General features: G+C 40.1%; 1 protein-coding gene across 7 annotated transcripts in view; it reads right to left on the reverse strand.

Annotated features, from left to right (window-relative positions):
* Positions 1–1935: 1935 nt before the first annotated feature.
* Positions 1936–24583, reverse strand: part of LOC131677126 (uncharacterized) — a 565677-nt gene continuing 543029 nt past the window's right edge. For all 7 annotated transcript variants that reach the window (XM_058956746.1, XM_058956747.1, XM_058956745.1 and 4 more), the window contains 10 exons: positions 9049–9104; positions 4419–4603; positions 3976–4355; positions 3763–3911; positions 3359–3695; positions 3236–3300; positions 2941–3169; positions 2739–2866; positions 2562–2672; positions 1936–2396 (listed from right to left, as the gene is read on the reverse strand). In XM_058956746.1, coding sequence (XP_058812729.1) covers positions 2154–2396; positions 2562–2672; positions 2739–2866; positions 2941–3169; positions 3236–3300; positions 3359–3695; positions 3763–3911; positions 3976–4355; positions 4419–4603; positions 9049–9104 — 1883 coding nt within the window. In that variant the 3' untranslated portion in view covers positions 1936–2153. The remainder of the gene's footprint in view (positions 2397–2561; positions 2673–2738; positions 2867–2940; positions 3170–3235; positions 3301–3358; positions 3696–3762; positions 3912–3975; positions 4356–4418; positions 4604–9048; positions 9105–24583) is intronic.

Raw genomic sequence — 24583 nt, forward strand, 5'->3', positions numbered from 1 at the left:
GTCTCCAGACATGTTTTTATTATAAATTTACATAAAATTAAAAAAAATTAAGAAAAAATACAAGCAAAACCTGAAGCGGTACAAAACCAGCCCTGCCGGTGCGAGCCTGGCAGAAATCCGGCAGAAAAAATCGTTAATAACTGTAAGGCGAAAAATTCTGCCAGAAACGGTTGTTGCATTTGAGCCGGCCGGCTGGGCAGCGCTCTGCCAGCCAGACCCCCAGAAATTCTGCCAGAGTTTTTATTTCGCTGCCTGCTATCTGGGGGGAATCCTGCCAGGCACGTCCGAGCGGGAGTGACCGAAAAAATCTAGCAAATATATGGGAATCGAAATTTATTAGGTCATAAATTTAAAGAAATCAATGCAAGAGAGCAATAACATTGCATCACCAGTATAGAATCCAACATATTGCGAACAAACGAGATTTCTAAATACATAGATTTGACTTGTTTAAAATGATAATGACAAATCTCGAGGTTTTTCTCAATAAGATATATCTAACAATGAGAGACTCTTTGGTCTGTTCTCTTATGTTAATAATTCGATTGTCTTGACATTTACCCCTTAACTCTGTGCAATATGCTAGTCAAAACCGCTGTCTTTCAATTTGTACTTTAAAATTAGTGGAAACCCAACGACCAATCTTGCTGGATAATCGCTTAATCAGCCATTGTTCAGCATATTCTGTTGTATCAAAGGCTTCTTCAGCGTACGTTGTTTGTTGGGAAGTGCTGTAGCGACGCCGTAAAAATCGAAAGAGATATGATGTAATGAAAAATAGCTCTAGAAATAATCATTGTTCCACTCAGAGGATAACCGGATAATTTTACGCCAAAATAGATCGTCCGTCCTCTACAGAAAAGAGGTTTGAGAAGACGCCATCTTGAGTCTGCTGAAATGTTCACGGTTAATACAATCGACCTTTCTTGAAGAAGTTTTGGCTTATATGTTGTCAATGTAATATCAAATTCCCTTTAAAATGGAGTGGTAACCCGATCAGAATGCAATAACAAGATTATAACATTTGCGTTTTGTGTTATAAATCTGGTCACAGTAGTTAAAATAACATAAAATTATAACAAGTAACAGCGGGAGATGTAGTTTTGAAATGTTTCTGTTATGTGTTTCTGATCGGGAAACCTGATTACTGGTACGCACGATCAGCACTATTTCGTACATCAGAGTCAGCGGGTCATTCGGAACAGCTTCCAATCGCTCTTGGGTCAGTTTAATTTAGCGCACAATTTTCGCTGAATTCCCTTTGTCTGGAAACACCGGGGGTAACGCTGCCCATTTCGGTTTCAATTTCCGGCGGAAAATGTTCATCTAACTATTCACAAGCTAACGACGAACACAAATCAAATATTCATTCAATGTACATATAGAGGGAGCTGCGTATCAGTAGCCGCAGTTTATTCGCTCCCGGAGCACACACCATGGTCAGTCGTGCGATAACTCTTTTTTGGTTATGTCCTAATCCGATCATAGAATCCTACTTATCTCAATAAAAAAAAAGTCTGAAAAACAACCCAGAAACTGTCTGCTTTCTTTTTTACAAACTCCAACACTATTGTTTTACCTCAGGTAAAAAACGTAACTTTTCCCCAGTTTGCTTTGTTCTGTCATCCACAGCTTAGTTAGTAATATGGTTATAGTTTAACAGTGGCTTAACGTGTTGTTGAGTAATATTGATTCTTTTTACAAACCTTTGGGACCATTCATAAATTACGTAACGCAAAAATTGCCCAAAATTGACTCCCCCCTCCCCCCATGTAACAAATTGTCACAAATTTCTTCATCCCCCCCTCCCCTGTTACGTAACAAATTCCTAGAAAAAATTTTTTTTTCTTCGGTGAAAACATGTTACGTAACGATCTAGCTAACTCCCCCTCCCCCCTATATCACAACATGTCACAACTTGTTGTACCCCCTCCCCCCCCTAAAAGCGTTACGTAATTTATGAATGGTCCCTTTCATTCACAACAACGACCCTAGATGAGCTGATGGGCGCTTGATTCTGCTGCTATCTCTAGTATTGATGAAGCCGAAAACGAAGCGTATTTGGAGATATTGGACGATATCGTATGCGTTCGCGATGGTGCTAGTGATGGTTATGATGATGACACTGGTGCTGCTGTGACAGAAGCTTAACGTCACGTAACCGACCACTGCAGTAGCTGCTGTCGCCATCGTACGAAGGAAATGGCGGCCAGTGCTATCAGGGTGAGCAGCTGGTGAGGGTGCCGGTCGTAACGGGGTCCGGCTCGGCTTACTTCCGGCCAGACTACCTGCACTTCGGCCATTTTGAAGATGCTCAACAGACGGTGGGCGGACATCTCGACGTGCTGGGTGTTGATCTGGTGGCTGATGGTTTCGAGGATTTTTGTACAGTGGTCCTGCGGAGGGAGGGATGAAAATGGTAAATTTTTTTTAAATGTTGGAATTTTGTTGTAAAAAACTTAATTTTGAATTTGGGATGCAAAATGTCAACGTTATACGATATGTTAATCTCTTAATTTTAACGGTAATTTGCGCGTAAGTAGGAGCAAATGGGTACTTACCTTCTCTTGCCTTAGCAACTCTAGGTTTGTGAGCTTTGGATCATGGGGTAGTCTTATCGATAAGATGATATTCTCTTCGGTGATATTGAACAGTGTTAATGTACAAGAAGTCTGCGAAAAAAAACGAATTAATACTCAACAAATTTCCCAGGTAACCGCGGCGGTACCGATACTCACCTCATTGTTGATGTGCTGCAACACGTACTGCTGCAGTGCTCGGACAGCGTCCTGAACTCCTAAATTAGTGTGCGGTCTTAACAGTGCTTCGTCGGTAGAACTATAACCTAGTAACAGAAAGATGCCACCTGTTCCGGAAGGAAGACAGAGAACGTGTTACTACATCTGCTGCCTATGAGCTCCTACCGCATTTTTTTCTTACCCGGCAACGAGTATTCCCCCGGAGGCGGACGCATACAGATAAATCGGCCCGAATAGCACAAACAGCGACCTCTGAAGGCCTGATATGCTGGTGCTGCGTGACTGTAGTACGCTAGGGACGTTCGGCAGGGTGCCAGAGGAACACAGAGCGCATGACAGGTCAGGGCCAGGGAATCTCCACCACCGCAGGTGCAAAGTTCGCTGCATTCCGCGTCATCCAGCATGTAGAGCTATAGCGGAAAGGTTTTATGTTACATTGTAGTTTAGATATAAAACAGTAAGTGGCCTGTTCTTACCCGACGACTTTTGCCTTCGGCTATCAGCTGATCCGATTGATGAGATCGTTGTACTACGCAGTATCCTGCAAAAAACCATATGTTAGATGATACAAAAGTGTAATAAGAATTAATCCATCTTACGAATGGGCACCGGTGTCGTGGTCGGTTCCGTAGTTGTAGTAGTAGTAGTCGTCGGCGGTAGAGTTTCAATTTCCACCACTGCGGTAGTCAACATCTGCAGAACCTGCTCGTCCGGTCGCTGATTGATTCGGTTGCTGCCACCGTTCGACGATGGCAGATAATCGTGGTCCTCTTCCTCCGGTGGTAGATGGTGCTTTCCGTTGGTGTCGTACTCGTCGGGATGGGGATCCAGATCGGTCCGAACGATCACTTCATTTCCTTTGTGAAGCGGTCGAGTGTCTGGGGTTTCGATGTAATTCGTCTCGATTGGTTGCATCTCGGTTGGTTTGGGGCGGTACTAATCGGATTAGAAATTCAAAGTTACAATTTTTTTTTGTTTTGCATAACAGAAAGAAAGTACTCACCACAGGTTTAGGTTTCGTTGGCGGTGGAGTCGGTGGCGGAGTAGCACGCGTAGTCCGAATAGTAGTCGTAGTCGGTTTTGGGGTCGTAGTCGTTGTCAACAGGCCCAGTTCTGCCAATCGCTTCAAATGGAAGTCCTTCTGAGATTCGACTGTGAAATTAAAACATACAGTATTGCATTTCAGATCACAATTCAGCATCTCAAGGTAGCTTACCGACGCAGGGGTTCAACCAGAGAAGTCGCTGCCAACCGAGACAATCGTACAGCTGTTGCAGATCTGATCCCTGGCAGGCGCAATTTGTTCGCAATGGTGTCCCCAGAATACCCAGCATAGCCTGCCTGCAGCCGCTGGTTTTTCCGGCACACTTTTTAGTAACGCTATCCACAGCGCAGGACTGCTCGAACACTTCCAACCGCGCTCGGCAGTCCTCGTCTTCGCGGCACATTTCGGCAACGGTGTGACAGGACGGGGGCGGATTATAGATTACTCCATTGGTGCTCGGGGGTGTGAGACTTTCCGGTGGTCTCTGGGCGCAGGCCGGATGAAGTTTCTCTTGAGCGATCATGCAGCTGTCGTGGCGGTTGGGGGTTTTCCTAAAAACCCAATCGAGATTAGAAAGTTTTTTCTCTTGACAATGTCATATCCGACCAAATTACCTGCACAAACAAAATGCAATGTCCAAGCTTAGATCATCGTGAATGCCTTTGTAGAAACCTTGTAGTGATTCCATGCAAGCGTTTCGGTTGCAGCGATGAAGCTCACAGTGCATCAGAACCGTTTTCAGAGCGCTCGAGCAAACTTGGTCATCCCGGCACGCATCCAGTGATAGGTGGCAGGTACTCTGTCAACGAAAATTTATGGTTATTCGTGGACTTTGGAATCAATTAATCTAAGAAAGTTTAAATTCAAAAAGTCCTTCCAGCTAATTGTATATACTAATCCACCGTTCAAAAACAAAACGTCGTTGTGGCGAGTTTCTGCTAAATGCGACATGGCTTAGAATATTTATTTGGGATTCTCCAAAGCCTCCTGATTGGCCAGTGTCTAATGTTAACAGCATCTCTGGGCTCTCTAGTATGCAAAAGAATAAAAATTCTCCAGGGATCTTATAATTTCCAGATTCCTCAACGTTTCTAGAATCCCAAAGGTCTCCTGAGATCAAAAAGTGTCTAGAGATTTTAGAGTCTTCGTAGTTTTCAGAGTATCCAAAGTATGCAGAAACTCGAAAGTCGGCAGAATCATTATTGTATCCATTATATTGTTGCTAGGTTCTCTAGTGTCCCCTCAAGAGCATCAACTCACTTTATAATTTTTGAAGGTTTCAAAAGTGTTACAACATCAATAGAGTCTCTAATGCATCCAGCATCTCTAGATTGTCTAGTATCTCAAAAGAATAAAATTCCACTAGAGTCTCCATAGTCTTCAAAGATCCCAGTGTCCCGAGGTTGCACAGATTTTAGAAACTATAAAGTTTCTGCAGCTTCGTCAATGTCTCTAGAGGCTCCACAGTAATCGTTATCTCAAGAAAATACCATTTCTATATAATCTATATAGTCACTCACGTCCTGAGTCGTATCCCGAGACGTCCGGAGTTGTCTTCCGAGTCGTCTCCCGAGACGTCCGGAGTCGTCTCCCGAGACGTCCGGAGTCTTCACCCGAGACGTTCGAAGTCGTCTCCCGAGACGTCCGGAGTCGTCTCCCGAGACGTTCCGGAGTCGTCTCCCGAGACGTTCCGGAGTCGTCTCCCGAGACGTCCGGAGTCGTCTTCCAGGACGTCAGAAGTTGTCTCCCGAGATGTCCGGAGTCGTCTCCCGAGACGTCCGGAGTCGTCTCCCGGGACGTCCGGAGTCGTCTCCCGGGACGTCCGGAGTCGTCTCCCGGGACGTCCGGAGTCGTCTCCCGGGACGTCCGGAGTCGTCTCCCGGGACGTCCGGAGTCGTCTCCCGGGACGTCCGGAGTCGTCTCCCGGGACGTCCGGAGTCGTCTCCCGGGACGTCCGGAGTCGTCTCCCGGGACGTCCGGAGTCGTCTCCCGGGACGTCCGGAGTCGTCTCCTGGGACGTCCGGAGTCGTCTCCCGGGACGTCCGGAGTCGTCTCCCGGGACGTCCGAAGTCGTCTACCGGGACGTCGGGAGTCGTCTACCGGGACGTCGGGAGTCGTCTCCCGGGACGTCCGGAGTCGTCTCCCGGGACGTCCGGAGTCGTCTTCCGGGACCCCAAACGAGGACGTCTCCCGGGACGTCCGGAGTCGTCTCCCGGGACGTCCGGAGTCGTCTCCCGGGACGTCCGGAGTCGTCTCCCGGGACGTCCGGAGTCGTCTCCCGGGACGTCCGGAGTCGTCTCCCGGGACGTCCGGAGTCGTCTCCCGGGACGTCCGGAGTCGTCTCCCGGGACGTCCGGAGTCGTCTCCCGGGACGTCCGGAGTCGTCTCCCGGGACGTCCGAAGTCGTCTCCCGGGACGTCCGGAGTCGTCTCCCGGGACGTCCGGAGTCGTCTCCCGGGACGTCCGGAGTCGTCTCCCGGGACGTCCGGAGTCATCTCCCGGGACGTCCGGAGTCGTCTCCCGGGACGTCCAGAGTCGTCTCCCGGGACGTCCAGAGTCGTCTCCCGGGACGTCCGGAGTCGTCTCCCGAGACGTCCGGAGTCGTCTCCCGAGACGTCCGGAGTCGTCACCCGGGACGTCCGGAGTCGTCTCCCGGGACGTCTGGAGTCGTCTCCCGGGACGTCTGAAGTCGTCTCCCGAGACGTCTGGAGTCGTCTCCGGGAACGTCTGAAGTCGTCTCCCGAGACGTCTGGAGTCGTCTCCCGAGACGTCCGGAGTTGTCTCCCGAGTCGTCCGGAATCGTCTCCATGGACGACTCCGGACTTCTCTGAAAAGGACTCCGGAGTCGTCTTCTTCAGAGCCTTTAGAAATTGTATGGACTCAATTATTTCCCGAATCTCCTCAACCAACGTAGTCTAAATTCAATTCTACCGAGCACAGCGTCGTTAGAATCGTCAAAGTTTTTTAAGTCTTTAGACTCGACAGTCGGCAGTCTTTAGAATTTGTAGTTTGTCTGAACTTTGCAAAAAACTACAAAACTTAAAAAATGTTTTTGCATCTAGAGATTCCACAGTTCTACAGTTTTTCCGAGGTCTCAAGTTGTTTAAGAATCATAAGAAATTTCTAAGAATATTTGAAATCTCAAGAACTTTCAGAGTTTTCAGTCTTTAGATTCTGTAGAATCAAAAGAATCGCTAAAATTAAGAATCTTAGTCACAACAGCGTTTGCGTTTCCAGAATATCTCGAATCTTTGGCGATTTGAAAGTTCAGTGACTGTCTAGAGTCTTAAGAGTCTCCCAAGGTTACAGTTTCTCGTGAGTCTTACGTTCCTTTAGAAGTGACATAGATGCTCTAGAACTGACCTTCCCAGGACATGTATCGTCGCTAGTGTCTCAAGAATCTATAGAACCTCAACGATGTCCAAAGTCTGCAAAGTTTCCGGACTCCACAGAAACAATAGATTTTTTTGGATTCCACAGGGTTTAAGATTTCTCAAAATCTTCACGGATTTCAGCGCTAATGTCTCTAGAATCATAGGATCATCGGACACTGAAGAATCTCCTGAGTTGCCGAGTCTCAAGGGTGTTAAGAGCCAACCAAAATTCCCTGACTTGATCCCAGCGTCAACTACAGCAAAGCAAAGGTCTGGAAAGTGTTAAGAATCTTCAGAGACGTCACAGTCTTTACAGTTTTCAAATTTTCAAAAGCCTAAAGATTCTTTAATGTTCCAAAATTTGGTCGCAGCAGTTTCTCGCATATATGAAGTGCAACTTTCCCGGAGTTAGAATTTGCAGAATCATTAGCGACGCTAGGGTCACTACAGCATTCGCAGTTTTCCAGAAAATCGTGTATCTTCAGAGTAATTATTGTCTTTAATTTGTCCATTCCCCAACATTCTTTAGAGCCTTTAGAATCCACAGAGTGTATGGAGGTCAGTGAGCTTCCCGTCATTTCCCGAATATCCTGAATGAAGATCACCTTATTCTACCGTGTTCAACATCCGTTGAATCGCTAATGTCTTCGGAGTTTTTGTAATGTTAAAAGTGTCGATTTAGTGCAGTCTATAGAGTTTTCAGACCGTCCAAAATTTTCGTGAAACTCTGAAACTGAGATTGAAAAGATTTTAGAGATTGCTGTGTACATAGTCTCGAAAGGAACCAAATTATGTAACACTTTATGTCAAATTATGACATATGGGGAGTGGGAGTAAACTTAAGCCGTTACATACTAGAAAAATAGGAAATAAAAATATATATGACAATTTCTAACAGAGCGTCAATTTTGGGCGCTGGAGAGTTCCAAGAATCCAGAAAACATCAAGAATCTGCAGAATCTGAATTATCTTCAGGCTCAACATAATTACAAGAATTTCAGAAAACGATAATCTGAAATCCACTGTCCACTCTTCACTGATTTTGGCGAATTCAGAATTGCCAAAGTCTCTGGAGCATCGACTTTCTGCATGGTTTTTAACTTCTTTAGTGACTCCAAACTTGCCAGAGTCCTCAGAATGTCTAGATACTGAAGAGATTCTAAAGATCCCAGAGTCTGCAGCATCGCTAGTCTCGAAATTACCGCGAGTCTCTAGATACTCCAGAGTCGATTAAGATATCAATTTCACAAGCGTCTGGTATGTTCCAAATCTCTAGAATCAAAAGAAAAACTCGAGAGTCTTCCAAACCACCCTAGTCCCCAGAGTCTCCGAATACTCTTATAGAACTCGAAGAGTGTTTCGGTATTGCTGGATTACAGAATGTTTGGATTTTTACTTTTTCACAATCACAACTTTCTAGGTTATGAAAGAATTTAATTCCTGGATATTGGATTCTTGCTTAAGTCCCGTAGTTCTATGTCAAGGATTTACGTGAACCTACCTTCATCATAAACCAACTGTTGCCGTTGAGTATGTGACATATACTTTTGGCAATTTTCTCGGAATAGAATATGAATTTCCTCATGAATCTGATTTGAATTCAAAAATCGAACTGTCGGTACCATTTCAGATAAATCGCAATCTGCATGGGGTAGTGCTGGTGGAGCCACGGGCATAGCACGGCACTGACCCCAATGGAATAACGATAACGATTTATTTTATTCCTTCCGCAAACAGTCGAAGCACTTGTAGCCTTGCGGGCGCAAAGAATCGTGCCGTAATCCAACCTTCTTAAACCCAAATAAACTGGGTTAGTCATCGCCGGAAAGCCACCTGCTTAAAAAGGAACAATAATCCAAACAATTCTTACCTGAAAATGGATGAAGCTCATCTCGGCCTCCTTTTCCTCGATATCATCGGATCCGACTGGACGATTTCCGACCGGGGTTCGGTGAAGTCGTCGATTTCAATAGGACGCGGCCGCGCGGCACGTTTCCGCAGTGATGGGTGGTGTGGTGTGGTGCGGGTGTTCCAAAGGATCCGCAAACGAGCACACATTTTCGGTTGATTGACGACGATCCAGAATCGTATCCCGGGACCGGCGAAATTGGGAAAGAGTGATAGAGAGAGAGAGAAAAAAAAGGAGAACAAAATCCCTGTCCGTTAGCAAAAAGTACGATCCATGGTTGCTACTGGGAACGAGCATAGTTGAGGCAAAAATTTATTGTATCACTGTCCGTACTTTTACAACCCAGTTTTTCAGTTTCTCGCGCACAAGGCACAGGAATACAGCTTGGAGTGGGATTTGATTCTACTGGTTGGGTTTACTTTGTATCGTGTCGAAATAAACTGCACCCAAGTGAGAGTAATTTGTCTTACACCCTCGGCGGTGATGCTCCCTTGGCGAGATGGGGGAGGGCGGTAAAATTAAGAAGGTAAATCCTTTCCTATTGTCTTAAATCTGATCCTTTTTTCTGGTTGGTTGTATTTCTCTTTTTGTGTCATGATTAAGTCATATTGGTGTAGGGTTTTTTTTCTCTGGGAGGCCACTTTGAGGTAAAAATAAGTACCTAAACGACGGCGGTGCACGTGGAGTTGAGGATTTTCAATTTTCATCTAGGTGATTTAATGCTAATTCCTCGACTTTTAGCCGGGGGAAAACAGTGCAAGCAAGCGAAAAAAGTAGGGACGGTTGGTTGGTATTTCGTGGAAGAATCAAATGGATTTAAACGAGGATTTACGAGCCGAGGATGCTATAAATAATGAACGGATACCGCAAATAGTAGTGCTTTGTACTGAAGGGCAATGAGTTTTGATAATTGGATGAGGGTTTTGATCTCGATTACAGTGCTATTGAAAAGGAACAATCATCTGTTCGAGCTAATTGAAACCATTTATTAGAAGCATGCAAATATACTAACATACAATAAACAGCGTAGTGTGAGACATTGATCTTTTCTGGTGTCTGTGTTCATTTCAGCTATTCAAAGCATTCTGTGTAAGTGCAGAGATTTATGTGTGCCATTTGGGATAAAGCTTAGACACGCGACGGAATTGTTTTATGAGTGATGAAGATTGACGCAAAATACGTTGCTGCAGAGTGAGATATATTTAGAAGGGGAATAGCGGATTCAGTCATGCTGCATGCTGGCATGTCTTTATTTCCATTTATCATATGATGCAATGAATTGAATTAATAGCACGATGAAAGGAAAAGTGTAATAATGAAAAACAGTGGGACAAAAGTAAAACAGATGAATTTCTCGACTTAGGGTTCGGTAAAAATGCAAATTGAAGGAAAAATGCGATACATTTAGGACCATTCTGAGAGATCCTGCACAAAACATTGTTTGTTGAGCAGTATGAGAAAATTTGAAAACGTTGAACGTGTTATGGATAAAAAATCAAACCACTAATACAAACAACATTTTTCACATTAATGGAATTTTTCATCGAAAAACCAGTGCACAGTGGAAGAAATCCGACAAAAAAGGCAATTAATTGGAAGCCGCTGAAAAAGTATGACAATATATACACCAAAAGTTGCGGAGTTTTTTGAGAAATAAAACGCAATCAAGATTGTTCACCGCACGCACTTGCGACCGGAGATATGGGGCTTTGAAAATCCGGAACATTACAGGTATTCATCAAATCTGAGACCTAATTCAGAAGCCGCTGAAAAAGTTCAAAGAATTATACTCTCAAAGTTGCGGAAAGCTCTAGCAATCAAGATGCAATCAAATTTGTTCACCGCACGCACTTGTGACCGGAGATATGGGGCTTTGAAAATCCGGAACACTGAAAAAGTTCAAAGAATTACAAATTGAACAAATTTGATTGCATCTTGATCGCTAGAGCTTTCCGCAACTTTAAGGGAATAATTCTTTGAACTTTTTCAGCGGCTTCTGTATTAGGCCTGAGATTTAATGCATACCGGTATTGTTCCGGATTTTCAAAGCCCCATATCTCCGGTCACAAGTGCGTGCGGGGAACAAACTTGATTGCATTTTGATCGCTGCAGTTTTCCACAATTTTAAGAGGATAATTATTTGTACTTTTACAGCAGCTTCCGAATTAGGCCTCAGATTTGAAGAAAACCGGTAATATTCCGGATCTTTAAAGCCGCATATCTCCGGTCACAGCTGCGTGCGGTGAACAATTTTGATTGCATTTTATTACCTAAAAAATTTCGCAACTTTTGGTGTGTATATTGTGATAATTTTTCAGCGGCTTCCAATGAATTGCCTTTTTGGTTGGATTTCTTCCACTGTGCAGTGGATTGCACTGGTGTTGCATTTTCTAGCAGAAGAGCATAGATGTGTTTTATTCTCACTTCTGCTAGAAAGTGCAAAACCGGTGCAATCCACTGCCTCGGTGTTTTTCAATGAAAAACGACATAAGACAGCATTGAAGTGAACGACCTTGAGAAAAGTAAAAGACCCCCTAGATGCAGTAGCCGGGCAGATTAATGTTTCCCAGGCCCGAAAGAAGGTCTCTACGCGTAATAGAAAGTGGCGTACACGAGATCTGAAGAATACTCAATAGTATTTGATTTTTGCATATTTAATAAATATTTCTCTTTTCAGCAACCCGGTCTTAATATACAGTCTGTAGAATAGCTGCTCCGTCCGTCGCCTTCAAACACTTAACGTCGTTACATTGTTTTTTGGGTATATTTTATGTTTCAGTTTCATCGCTTACTACGATTACTTGCAAGCATTCTTTTAAACCTATATCAAAATTTTGTATTTGTGTTGAACCACCAATTATGTTTCGCTTTTGTCCAAATAAAACCATAAATTTGATCTAGAAGCTCAAGTATCATTCTTTAATTTAGGCGTAAAGTAGCCCCCGTGGCGTATAGTAACCCCCGATGACGGTATATAATCTTAGTAGATACAGAACACTAGATAAGGATTGTCGCTGGTTTTCCCATTGTTTTCGCTTCGGAACATGTTTGTTTTGCTTTCGGTATATATCTGGTAAGTTATCGAAAGTCTCTCTAGTAAATGTCTTTGGTCCGCACTTTTGGTACACGCAGAAAAATATGGCCTGCTTGTAACCACAAACCGTTTAGTTGAACTTCGAATTAGTAAAATACAGAGTTTGCCTTTCTTCAATTCAGTCTCGTTTATTCTGCTGTGATTTTTATACATTCAAGATCGAAAACGTCCAATGCATAAAATTTACAGCAGAATAAACGAGAGGCAAACAGAAAAATTACGTGATATCTGCTATGAAACAAATTTCTATGTGTCATACTATTATAATTTCATTAGTTTTCACATGATATCTATGCGTGACAGGTATTTTTTATGTGCTACTACAAATCGCAAAAAAAATATGTGTGAAATCAATATATTCAATATAACTAATTTTCTCGGTGTACATTTTCGACTGTTATTGTTATGAAATGGAAGAGTTTGTATATACCGCACAAGGAAATGAAAATTCATTAAAATTCAGTACAGATTTAGACAATTTGTGCATTCTAATTCGTGAAAATACATCAACCAAGAATGGCCATTGTTTTGCTGGCTGAAGAAACAAAAATGATTAGTCGCTATGAAACAATGATAGAGGATTATTTTTTTTAACTTTTTTTATTTGGCCCATTTGACAGGTATATCCCGGAATCAAAACAATGATGTTCCAACCACTGATGCCAGCGACAATCCTAATCTAGTGTTCTGTATCTACTATAATCTTCTCATCATTGCAGCAGCGATCACAAGTGGGACAGCATGGAGCATGTTGGTATGTGTTATTCATGTTATCTCTACGATATTGTATTGCATAAGTATAAGGTTGGTTGAACACTAACGAATCATTAAAGAGCTCACAGTTCGATAGCGAAAAAAAACAGATGCATTTACGCTCCCAAAGTTTTGTTTTGGGTGTATCGCTTCGGTTTTCCGAGATTTTGATAGGTTAGGCGTGATCATGACAAGATCAAATTTTTTAAAGGTTGTTTATTACCAAATATGCACGATTTAATGAAATATTTCGAAAGCTATTTTAGGGATTGTATATAAAACCGGGGCTCAAAAAATCGAAACAACATATATTGCATGATCTGAAAGTAAATACTTTCCAAAATATCTGTGCGAAATTTCATCCAGATCGGAGCACTAGATTTAGCCGTTTGCAGTGCGCTGGTTCCATCCGCGAATGAAATTAACACAAAACTTTGAACGCGATTATCTAGGAATTGAGTTTCTCGAAAAGGATCGTTGCGGTGAACGTGATATTTCAAAAACTACTCAACCGATTTTCAGCATTTTTTGTTTTGAGTTGAACATATTTACACTCTCGTGCAGAGCGGTTCATTTTTCTTCCAAAAATTTTCAATTTTTTACAATGACTTTTTGATTAAAATTTTGAACACCTTAAACAAAGCTATGTGATGTCCGGCGAGCTAAAATTCTTTTTGCACTATTTCAGCCAAGAATATAACCATTTGGAACCTGCTTCTATGTCGTAAGAAGCGACTAACAACATGCTAGGGGTTCCCAGGTCAAGGTGTTGATCCGTACCGAAGACTTAACCTGGACGAACCTTAAGGTTTTGCATCATAGCCTTTATCCATTCTATGTTGAGTGAATCGGTGACATATAGTCACTTTTTCAGATTCGTTATTCCCGATTGTGTACCAACGTTTTAAGTTTCTTCTGGCAGTTGTACGATAGCCGTAAATGATGAAGGCTAATGGCCATGGTATAACATTCAAAGTTTTGGTTTAAAAACCGTATTTAAAAAAAAAAACAAACCATCAAGTTGGTTTTTTTGAATTGGCCTAAAATTAAGCAATCGAATTGAACAAAAAAAATTTGTGTGGCATGAGATCTGTACTGCCCATAAAAGCATAGGAGTCCCATGTTGAAAAACAGCAAACCGAGAAAAACGCTGTTCAAGATTTTCCCATGCATTGAGCCAAATGGATGGGACAGCCATGTTTTGGTATTTTTTTATATTTTCTAAACAAACACGGTAATTTTATTTGTGCAGTGTGATTCAGTGGTGATACAGAATACAATCCAACGGATAACTCATTTTCGACAAAAATCCACATGGGACTCTTATGCTTTTAGGGGCAGTGTAGATGTGTCAAGATAAATCAGTTTTTTTTATTTAATCTGGAACTGTCTACCGACAAATCCACATTGACGAATACCTCCAAAAGTGACTTCTTGAGGACTCGTGAAGGTCTGACACTAGCTTTGTACTATTTTTACTTTCCTAAACAGTGGTAAACTTTTCAACACTCCAGAACTTCACACCTGCCAGAAAATGTAGGGCCATCGGATGCTAAAACTTCGTAAAATCGCACTCGCACATCCTCGTAACCCAATAATGGAAACGTGTCTGATAGGGGGAGTGGAGATGCCAACTTTTCATTAACATATTTCAGTGACTTTCTTCACATTCATTTGGGATAACTTTTATACTTTTTGTACGCTTGCTTAGTACTGCAAACTTTGGAAATGATCATTGAAGTGTTAATTCTCGAAAAACATGTCAAATGGTCCTAAGTGCAAATGAGAGCCTCGCTTTGTTTACTTTCTCTTTCGATTATTACGGCGTCATCTTAAAACATTTCAATATTGTTTCAGGATATATCGAAAAACTCTGATTTCGACTAGATTATTCTGCTAAGAGTTGAGTAACAAACGTACAAAACTGCCGAGTTATTAGCGAAAGAGAAAGTAAACAAAGAGAAACTGTCATTTGCACTTAGGACCATTTGACATGTTTGACTAGAATTAGAAGCAATACTCCCGATGGCCGGCTGTTCAGAGTTCAAATTGCTCGTTTCGTATTATCGGAAATTGATCGCCAGCGACTTTCGTACATATTACTGTATCGACTTTGTTGGTTATTTTCGGCAAATTTGAGACTAAGAGAAATGAAAGCAATGAAATTGAAAGACGGATAGGTATTCTAGAGCGAATCAGTTATTAACTTAGAACGGTAAACTAGGACTAGGCAGGCTCATATGGACATGATCGAAAGGAAATGTGAAGAATTCTTTGCCTTCTGCTAAGTAGGAGTTGGGCGTTGCTCTCGAGTCTTCGTTTCCCTTAGTCTCAAATTTGCCGAAAATAACCAACAAAATCGATACAGTAGAACCTTGCGGCAATTAAAACATAATACTAATATCATATTGTCTATAGATGAATAGATACATCTAATGTATTGCACGCGGATTTATCTTTTTATGTAACGTCCCGCGGAAGAATATTCATTAAAATACCTATTCGAACGGCATTCATATTGCTGCTGGGTGTGTTGCTGCACACCCGAAAACTTTGATCTAAAATCAAAAGACAAAACGCGTGAGTTAAGTACTAAATCACAATATCTAACAAGATATATTCTAATTAATTTCCCTATCTACTAACACTAATCCTATCCTGCGACACTTGTGGATGATGCAGAGAATTCCTCGGTCATAATAGTCACAAGTGTTGAACTAACATTCCTTCCCATTCCAAAATTGACCTGCACAGGCGTGGTCATCTACGTTTTTGATCATACTATAATCTTAGTCTCTTTAGGTTGCACGTTGAGTATGATATACTACTCCCAAGTATCGTACAATTGGTTAAATATGTAATTTCAACAGGCGTTGATCAATCACGGAAAACTCACGGGCGGTCAACTAAGCTAAGCTAAACTAAAATTTTGAGCACCTTAAACATCGATTTTTTGTGAACACGGTTTTTCATAGGAATTTTTTTGAGAAGCCAACCCCGATCAGAAACACATAAAAGGAACATTTCAAAACTATATCTCGCATTGTTACTTGTTATAAATTGCTGTTATTTTAACTACTATACGAGACCTAATTTATAGCACAATATGTTACCAAAATTGTATTCTGTTATAATCTTGTTATATCATTCTGCTCGGGACCCGTTCAAGTTCACCCCGATACATGTTTCTTCAATACTATTCTTAATTTTTTTTATTTCAGTAGCGAGGTTTGTCTGGAAGGATGTTTTCATTGCAAGCCTCTGCGAAAAAATGCGCTTCTGGGGAGGGGTCAAAAATCCGAACATTTTCAACATTTTTTTATAAAACAACTTGCTTTTATTTTCTTAAATAGTACTACCAAAAAGATGTCTTTCGCTTTTTCAAACAAAATTTGCATAATACTATACGGATGTTCGGCTTTTTCGGTCTATAATATAATAACGGCTGCTTTATACTGCCCATCCCCCTATATCGCACTGATATTTACATCGTTACTTAGCATCCATGTACAAGTAAAATAGTAGATATACCATTCGATTGTTGGTAAACGACACATTGACGAAGAACGGTAGTTTTGTGAGTTTAGCATAAAATAAAATTAAACCTAAGTTCACTAATATAGCACTTACAATTAACCTTAAAAAGCCCAAAAGCGGTGGCCGAAACGTTGGGCAGTATAAAACTTATAGACTGAAAAAGCCGAACATCCGTATAACCATCTTCCGGTCGCATTTCTCGCTCATAAAATCATTATTTGCATAACACAAGAATATTGTAATTGTGCTCGACAAAGAGTACCGTAAACCGGGGTGACATTGATCACTTTTCGAAGTAATCATTACATATTTTTAGACGCAACACATTTTCAAATTTAATATTTTTAAACCATGTACTGATATATGGAGAACAAGATTGGATGGTTTTACCTAAAATTGTCCGCTTGAAGCTATTTTTTCAAAAATGATTTCAAGTTGAAGTCCGTTTTCGTATTCCGGGGTGACTTTTATAACCTTCATGTTCACCCACATTAAGTTATTGATGTCAATGTTTTTCATTCAAATGTTTGGTTAAACTAATTCTGGACAGAAACTCATTGTTAAATAGATGTTAATTGGTATTATACAAAGTATTTCAATGTACTCCAAAATTCGAGAAACCAAAATTCATATAATTTATATCCAACTAGAATAAAAGATTCTGAAAACCTTTAAAACTGCTAAAATTGTTTTATTTCAGTGCTTTATAAATGTACAAAAAGTTTCATCCATTTTAACACGTTGGAATATTGAACAATAAAAAAATGTTGCGAATTTTAGCTTAAAATTATTTGAAATAATTGCTAACTAGTTTCACAAAAAAATGCATTTAAAATAAACAAACTCTTAAAACTAAATTTAGCACAACCCAATCTAAAGGAAAATAAAAACTCGCTTATAATTTATTACTTTTGCTCAAATCTGAGATTTATTTGTTTCATAAAAATTAGACACTATACGAAGCTTTGTAAAAATAAGGTAAAGTCAGATTTCGGTTTTTTGAAGTTTTTATGCCCAAAAACCGAACAATATACTCAAAAAGTAAGTTAAATGAGTTGTTTGTTAAATCAGTATTTTATAAGTTTAGAGTAAGAACCATTTCAAATTAAAATGATTCGGTAGACTATTCTGGTTTAATAAGCGATCTACGAAAAAAGTTTTGAGTTATCAAAACTTTTTTCGTAGGTACTGCATTGAATTGATTTCTGAATAATGTTATTATGTTGCCTTTGTATCAGTCTGAAAGCTTATTTTGAACAACGATTCAAGTGTTAGCATTCAGCCGTCACTTTACAGCTAATTTCTGGTAAATATTTTAAACAATTCAATTCGCGGAGAGAAATGACCGGAATCATTTACCGTAATAGTAATCATGATTATTAACACAAAATTTAAATAAGAGTATATCATCTGGCACTTAACACATTCAGCTCACTTGAAAAAAAAAAATAAAACTGGATATCAAGTACAAATGTGATAAATATAACTAAAAATCTCCATAGGAATGAACAGTGCTCTCGCTCAGCCCTATTCATTCTCAACGTAATCCCATGTGTTGCTACTGGTTGAATCAATATAAGTTGAACTAGTTGAGTTAATGAAAAGTAAATAAAAAATTGGCATTATATTGGGATTCGTCATACAATGCCCTTCACTTGTATGGTTTTTGAAATGGACAATGGTGAGAAAAAAACGATCCATGCATTCCTATATCATTTCAATCAATCGGTGAAAAATGGAAATATATTCGCCATTCAACACCCGCGATGTGACACAATGTTTGGTTAAAAAACTCCCTTATTGAGTCCAATCTACGTAGGCGACATATGGCTGAATTAATTGGCGAACGGCGCGAGGGGTCGTCTCATTGAAGCTATTCTGTTCCAAAAAAAATGAAATAGGCGTTGTTTATGTTATAAAGGCTCGCACAGAGTGAGGCCAAATCTACCTATCGAACAGTCAGATGGCTACCTATCGTTCAAAGTAAACAAACATTCTACTTTCGGAGAACATGCAAGAAAAGTATTAGTGTCGAGAAAAACTAATATCATGGCGAAATATTTGAATCGCCTATACAAGACGCTGTATTCAGTTTATTATTTTTTATAACAAGGTAAAATAAATTACATGGAGTAGTATTATGAATAAAGCCACGAAAACAGTAGGTTTTCAATTCACTCCACTGTGTAACTCGGTTGAAGTCACTCAAAGTCACAGCAAAAACAGTGCGTGCCAGGAACAAAGAAGAGGGCATCATTTTAGGCAGTGTTGCGTATTCCTTTGTACGGGACTCTATAATACCACAGACTCTAGTATCTACTGTCAAGATACGAGACCGGTCTGAGTCGTCCTATGTTCGAAGCCCAACAAAGAAAGATTGTTTTGGCCAGGAGTATATTTTGAGCGTTCGAAGAATTCGAGGAATACACATTGAGACGAGCAGTTATTTTAGCGATGTTGGAATTTTGGCCATCGCTGGTATATGAATCCAGGTATCAAAAGAAATTGGGCTAAATTTGAGCGAAATTGGACCATATTAAAACGTGCTCCTAAGCGATTGAAATTTTATATGAGAAAAACATGAAATTTTTCATGCATTTCATATGAACATTCATAACATTTTTCAAAGTTATCGAAACATTTTGATTTTTTTACATGTTATATTATATAAATTCTCAGATCTCGGGGTTTTCCTTAAAAAAAAAATGATTTTATTCATTTAATTCATATATTTTTTTAAACCTTTCGTAGTGTACTCTAACTCTACCAAGTTTCAAAATTATTCGAATAATTTGAAAAAAAAAAATCATATACATTATTTGAAAATAGTTTCATATAAAACGTTTGAAGAAATACTAGTCTTTCCTATAAAAAATTTCAATCGCTTTGAAGAATGTTTAAGTATGGTCCAATTTCGCTTAAATTTTGCCAAAGTTGTATTTGTTGATGCCTTGATTTATTTGTTCACCGGCGATGGACAAAATTCTAACATCGCAAAACTAACTACCACCCTAACACACATTAAATATTTATTATTATTTTATTATTTATTTGTTGTAAATAGATAAAAAGACGAACGCCTCCGGTCAGTTAAAGCATCGCGCCCTGTCAATTAAACGAATTAAGAAAAAGTACACGCATCCTATGCTGCGCTTGTTGATGGCTCTGCGATAATGAAAATTCATTTAAGTTGTGGGATAAATGTTAAAGTGAGCGAATTGTTAACAGAAGTGAAAGTAAACAAAGAGAGTCACTTATTGTAGATATGTCGTTGTGAATAAACGGTCTAGAAATCACAGTACATGTAGGGGTTTTCCATTAATGACGGTGGAATGCAAGTATGGTTGAGGACTTTGATTGTTTAAAACTCATGGTGCTTATATATTTATTGGAATTTAAGTCAATTACGAACGTTTAAATCCGGGATGAACAATAAAAACTTACGTAAATGGTTGATTTAGTTGGCTCATAAAGTATTTCCTTTGTTTGAATCTGAACCAACTGATTACTGAGAGCTGAAGTGAATAACGGAACACAAACTATAGAGAAATAACCAATTTTCTTTTTTTTACCTTCCTGGATCCAAAACCGGCACTATATATCAGAGCAGTTAACAATTTCTGCTTCGATAATTTCAACCAAACAAGCTGTTCATCGACTTGTGCTTGGAAGTCCCAGCTGCAGCGAATATCGAAGCGGGTGAGTAATTATATTGCTGTAAAATGCAATAATAATTTAATGACGCAATAATTGCGTTTTCGTTCATGATATTTTTCACATCAGCGGCTTTTGAGGGATTGTTGCCCGCAACAAAATAGCAGTAGTCGATGGAGTTGTTTGCCGGATAAAAGAATGACCGGGGTAGGAAGTTGTCAAAGTAGAAGTAGTGGATATTCAATATAGTTCATATTACCCCGCATCACGCTCAGAAATTCTAGCGAAGCTGTTTTGAAACTTTTGATGGTTGGTTAAATGTAGAAAACGACGTGATTCACCGAAATGTGGTGCCATTGTGCTTTTTCATATACAGTAAAGTTTCGATTATATCACAAAGTGCACTACGTCCAATGTTGCGTGTTTATTTTGCACTCCGTTTATTTGATGCGGAACACAACGTTAACTTGGAGGTGCTAATTCCCTATGTTCAAATTCCTTAAAATTAGATTTGCATAAATTAATTATCAAATTTTCGTTTCGAATTCGTCTCATCCAAATCCGACACTAACTTAGTGCCAGGACTAAACTAGCGCTGGATTGACGGTAAATAGATACACAATTAGTGTTCCAAAGCAAATTCCTAGTCAAGCGTGATGTCCCACAATCAAGACACATCCCACTTGATTATGGATTTGTTCAGGAATTCAAATTATGTCTGTTTTTAGAGTCCAGTGCTCGATTAGTCATGGCACTAAGTTAGTGTCGGATTCTGATGAGACGAAATCGAAACGCAAATTCCAACTTTAATGAGATATGAAGTCCAATTGATTCAAGAATATTATGAAGCATACTGTATCAGGATCTACAAGAAAATAATAGTAGAAAACATGATGATTTTTGTTGTGGTTCATGGTATCAAGTTCAATATAGTATAAATGGGTCAACCAATAATGTTTTTGCGCACAGAACTAAAGATCTACAAGCGGTGCCATTGCGAAGAATCGCAAATAAAACGACAGCTCGTTGAAGGAAGATCAAGTTAATCCAGAAATTCTCACAACGAACTTGAGGAGTAGATAATGAAAATTAAAGTTTGGTGCCATTTCGAGATCCAAAATGGCGACTTCCAGTTGAGCCATATTTTCGACAACCCTAACTGTTACGGATAATCTTGGAAGGAGAGATAGTCTTGACAGTCCTACCATACAGCGGTTTCGAAGCTGTTCTAATCGTTTATTTAATTCAAAAATATAAGCAAACATTTCAGTGTCCTTTCGGCTTCTTCCACTAGTTCCGCTAACATTTCTTTTCGAAAACTACTAACTTTACCGTGCTGTCTTTGTTTCAACCTAAACAATTTCAGTACTCGACAATAACCCAGTCGGCGCATTAAATGTTGACAAATACACGAGATAAATGAGTGCTAGTTTTACTGAAATCTCACTGCTCGACAAGGGCGCTACAGTGCTAACAATACAGCTATGTTTGGAACGTACCTAATGAGTAGATGGCGGGTGTCAATGTGTGATGTTTTTTTTTGAAATGCAAGATGTCGACTTTCGTTTGAAAAATATTGTCTTCGGACATCGATGTGACACAATTTTAAAATCCGAAATTTCGATCTTCGATAATCTATAACCTGAATGTTGTATGATTGAGATCGGCCAGTAGATGATAGATATCGATGTTTGGTGATATTTGAAACTTCCAGATAGCAATTGAGAACTTTTTTACGAAACCCCTGTTATTATGGGATTGACAAGTAGATGATAAGAATTGATGTTTGACGCCATTTGAAAATTCAAAATGGCGAATTCTGGTTGAACAACATTCTTTGATACCTCAATTGCTTTTGCTGAATACTTGGTTTGAAAATCGTTTCAGGCATCATTTTTAGTCATTTAGTCGTTATCAAACTGCGAAAATTCCCAGTTTTAGGTTATGGAGAATTTTGCCAACTTTTATTATAGTCAACTAAGAATATGTTGAATTGTGTACAACTTCATACTGTACTGCAACGCACTGAAACATTTGTTTACGAACTTGGTTGACGAAGGCGCAGCGTGAAACCTCAGAAGAGGAAGTAGACGGTTTTGGAGACATTCTCCTCTTGATCGTTACGGTTGTCGCGAACGGGGCGCTCTGTTTTCCACCCGAGCGAATTGCCTGCCAAATCATGTAATTTTTGGTGAATACAGATATCTTCCGCTTTCTGGTTTCTTCAGGGCCGCAGAACTTATGACGAGCAGTGAAATAAAAGAGCCCAGCAAGCTGCCGGAAATCTGTTTTTACATAAATTTAATCAGTCAGAAAATATGCGGTTTCGTTGACAGCTGAGTGTGGAGCTTCCGCGCACATGATCCACACTGTATTCTACCGTTCATGCGAAATTCCATGTTCACTTTAAACCGTGGGTGCAACAGTATAGTTTCACCGATCGAACTAAGAATTTACAGAGTTATTCTAGGACCCACATGGAATCCAGAAATTTGCCTTGAGCAAAATTTGATCATTTTTTTCATATGTAACCGTGTCCCACTCTAATTGCATATTAGCACGGCTAGTTTCCGAGCTCGTGCTGGAACAAATGACGAGTGGCTTATTAGGCTATATAGTGCATAACCTTTTGAACCATCAGACCAGCTATAAAAAGGCATCCTTATAAAATTTAGTTCCCACCGTCTTGGATTACAAAATGGCAGTGAACTAAATTTGTTATAAAAAGGCACCTTTGTTATAATTAGGTTCGCTAGAGGCAGCGCCCAATTGCTTTTGACCTCTGGATATCATCTCCTTACAAAAAGGGTATATTTCTTGTTTTTTGAATATACAAGGATTTGGTAATGCCGTCTTTTTTTTCAATTTAGTCCTATCGTATTGGATTAAAAAATGGAGCCGAACATAACTTTTCGGTATCTAGGAACTTTTCTTAAACTTTGGTTCATGATCTTGGATTTCAAAATAGTAGCTCACCATCTTCGTCGTTCCAAAACACATACATATTGCATGGTTTCAGATGACATTGATATCCACAGCTGTCAAAGATTCAACATGGCGAACCTAATTCAAAAATGGTGGAATTTGATGATTCTTAGTGCCGATTTCTTCACCCTAGTTTAACTTTAGAACCAGGTTTACCGGTGCGTTAAACTTGGTTTAAAATTTAAGTGTAAATAAAGAAATCGGCCCTAAGAGTCATAAAAGCTTGCCATTTTTTAATTATGTTCGTTGTTGTTGTTGCATGTTGAATCTTTACCAGCAGTGGATATCAATGTTAGAGTTTCAAAAAATCTTTCCACACTAAAAATAATCAATTTGCAGCGCTTCATCTTGATGGATCTTCCAAATAAAAAGCTTACCGAATTAAATTTTGGTCCGCATTTTGTATTTTACGATGGTGGTAGATATCAATTTGTATGCACTAGGACTAGACAGTTTTCTCGAACCAAAAATATCCACAACTCTCAGTTTCATACGGTTAAAGACAAGGTCGCTATTTTGAATTTATTTCCGCCATCTTGATTTATAGTACGACGGTGAACACCATTTGCAAGCAACTTTCCGAAACCAAACATTTCAATATTGCCCCAGCACTTGATTTTAATCAATTCAGTTGTCTATTCGGCAGCACTGCACCATCAATTTACTGCCGCTTCTTGCATACGAAGCACCGTGTTCATAAAACGCAGAAAACACCAGGTTCGGTTTTCGAAAGCCGAACCGAAACCGCTATAGAGTTTGTTTAAAGTCCGAGTGTGTTGCACGCATCTCGCACTTTCTCTCTCTCTCTCTCTCTCTTTCTCTTTCTGCTGTTTTTTTTTTCTACGCGCTGTTAGAACGGTTCCAGTGGTGTTGGTTTTTCCGTGCTTTCATGTGTAGTAGTCTGATTTGCTCGACGCACAACTCAGGCGAATGCGCGGAAGGCGGTGACGACAGACGAGGGCTCGCATCTCGCAGTTGTTATGTTTTTGGTGGTCATCGGACGTCGATGGCAATTTAGACGGCGGCGTGATGTAGTGGTGGTGTGTTTTTTCGCTCTTTCGGAGCTGATTCATGCTAGTGCTGACGTGTGCGGTGGGTGATGACAGTTGCTTACATCCAACAGTGTTGGTGTTATTGGCAGTCATCGGTCATCGTAGCGAGCGAGATTTCGACAGCGACGCAGTGAAGAAAATGTGCACCAGACAGTGGTGGTAGTGGTTGGCAGTCTTTGGTCGCCGGAAAGGCGGCATTTGCATCGGTGTTGAGCGACGCTGATTGAATAAAGTTAGTGTTTTTCGCGCCATTCAGTTGGTGTTCCAGTAAGCAGCAAAGCAGTTAAGTTCTCCTTTTGTAATTTTATTTCATTTTTTCTTCGTTTCAATTTTCTACTAGAATTCTTGGCAGTGCACAGAAGAGTATTCGTATCAAAAAGCTGGCCAAAAGCGTTAATATAATTTGTTCCACGAAAAATGG

This window comes from Topomyia yanbarensis, chromosome 1 (assembly GCF_030247195.1).
Source record: "Topomyia yanbarensis strain Yona2022 chromosome 1, ASM3024719v1, whole genome shotgun sequence".
Lineage (NCBI taxonomy): Eukaryota > Metazoa > Arthropoda > Insecta > Diptera > Culicidae > Topomyia > Topomyia yanbarensis.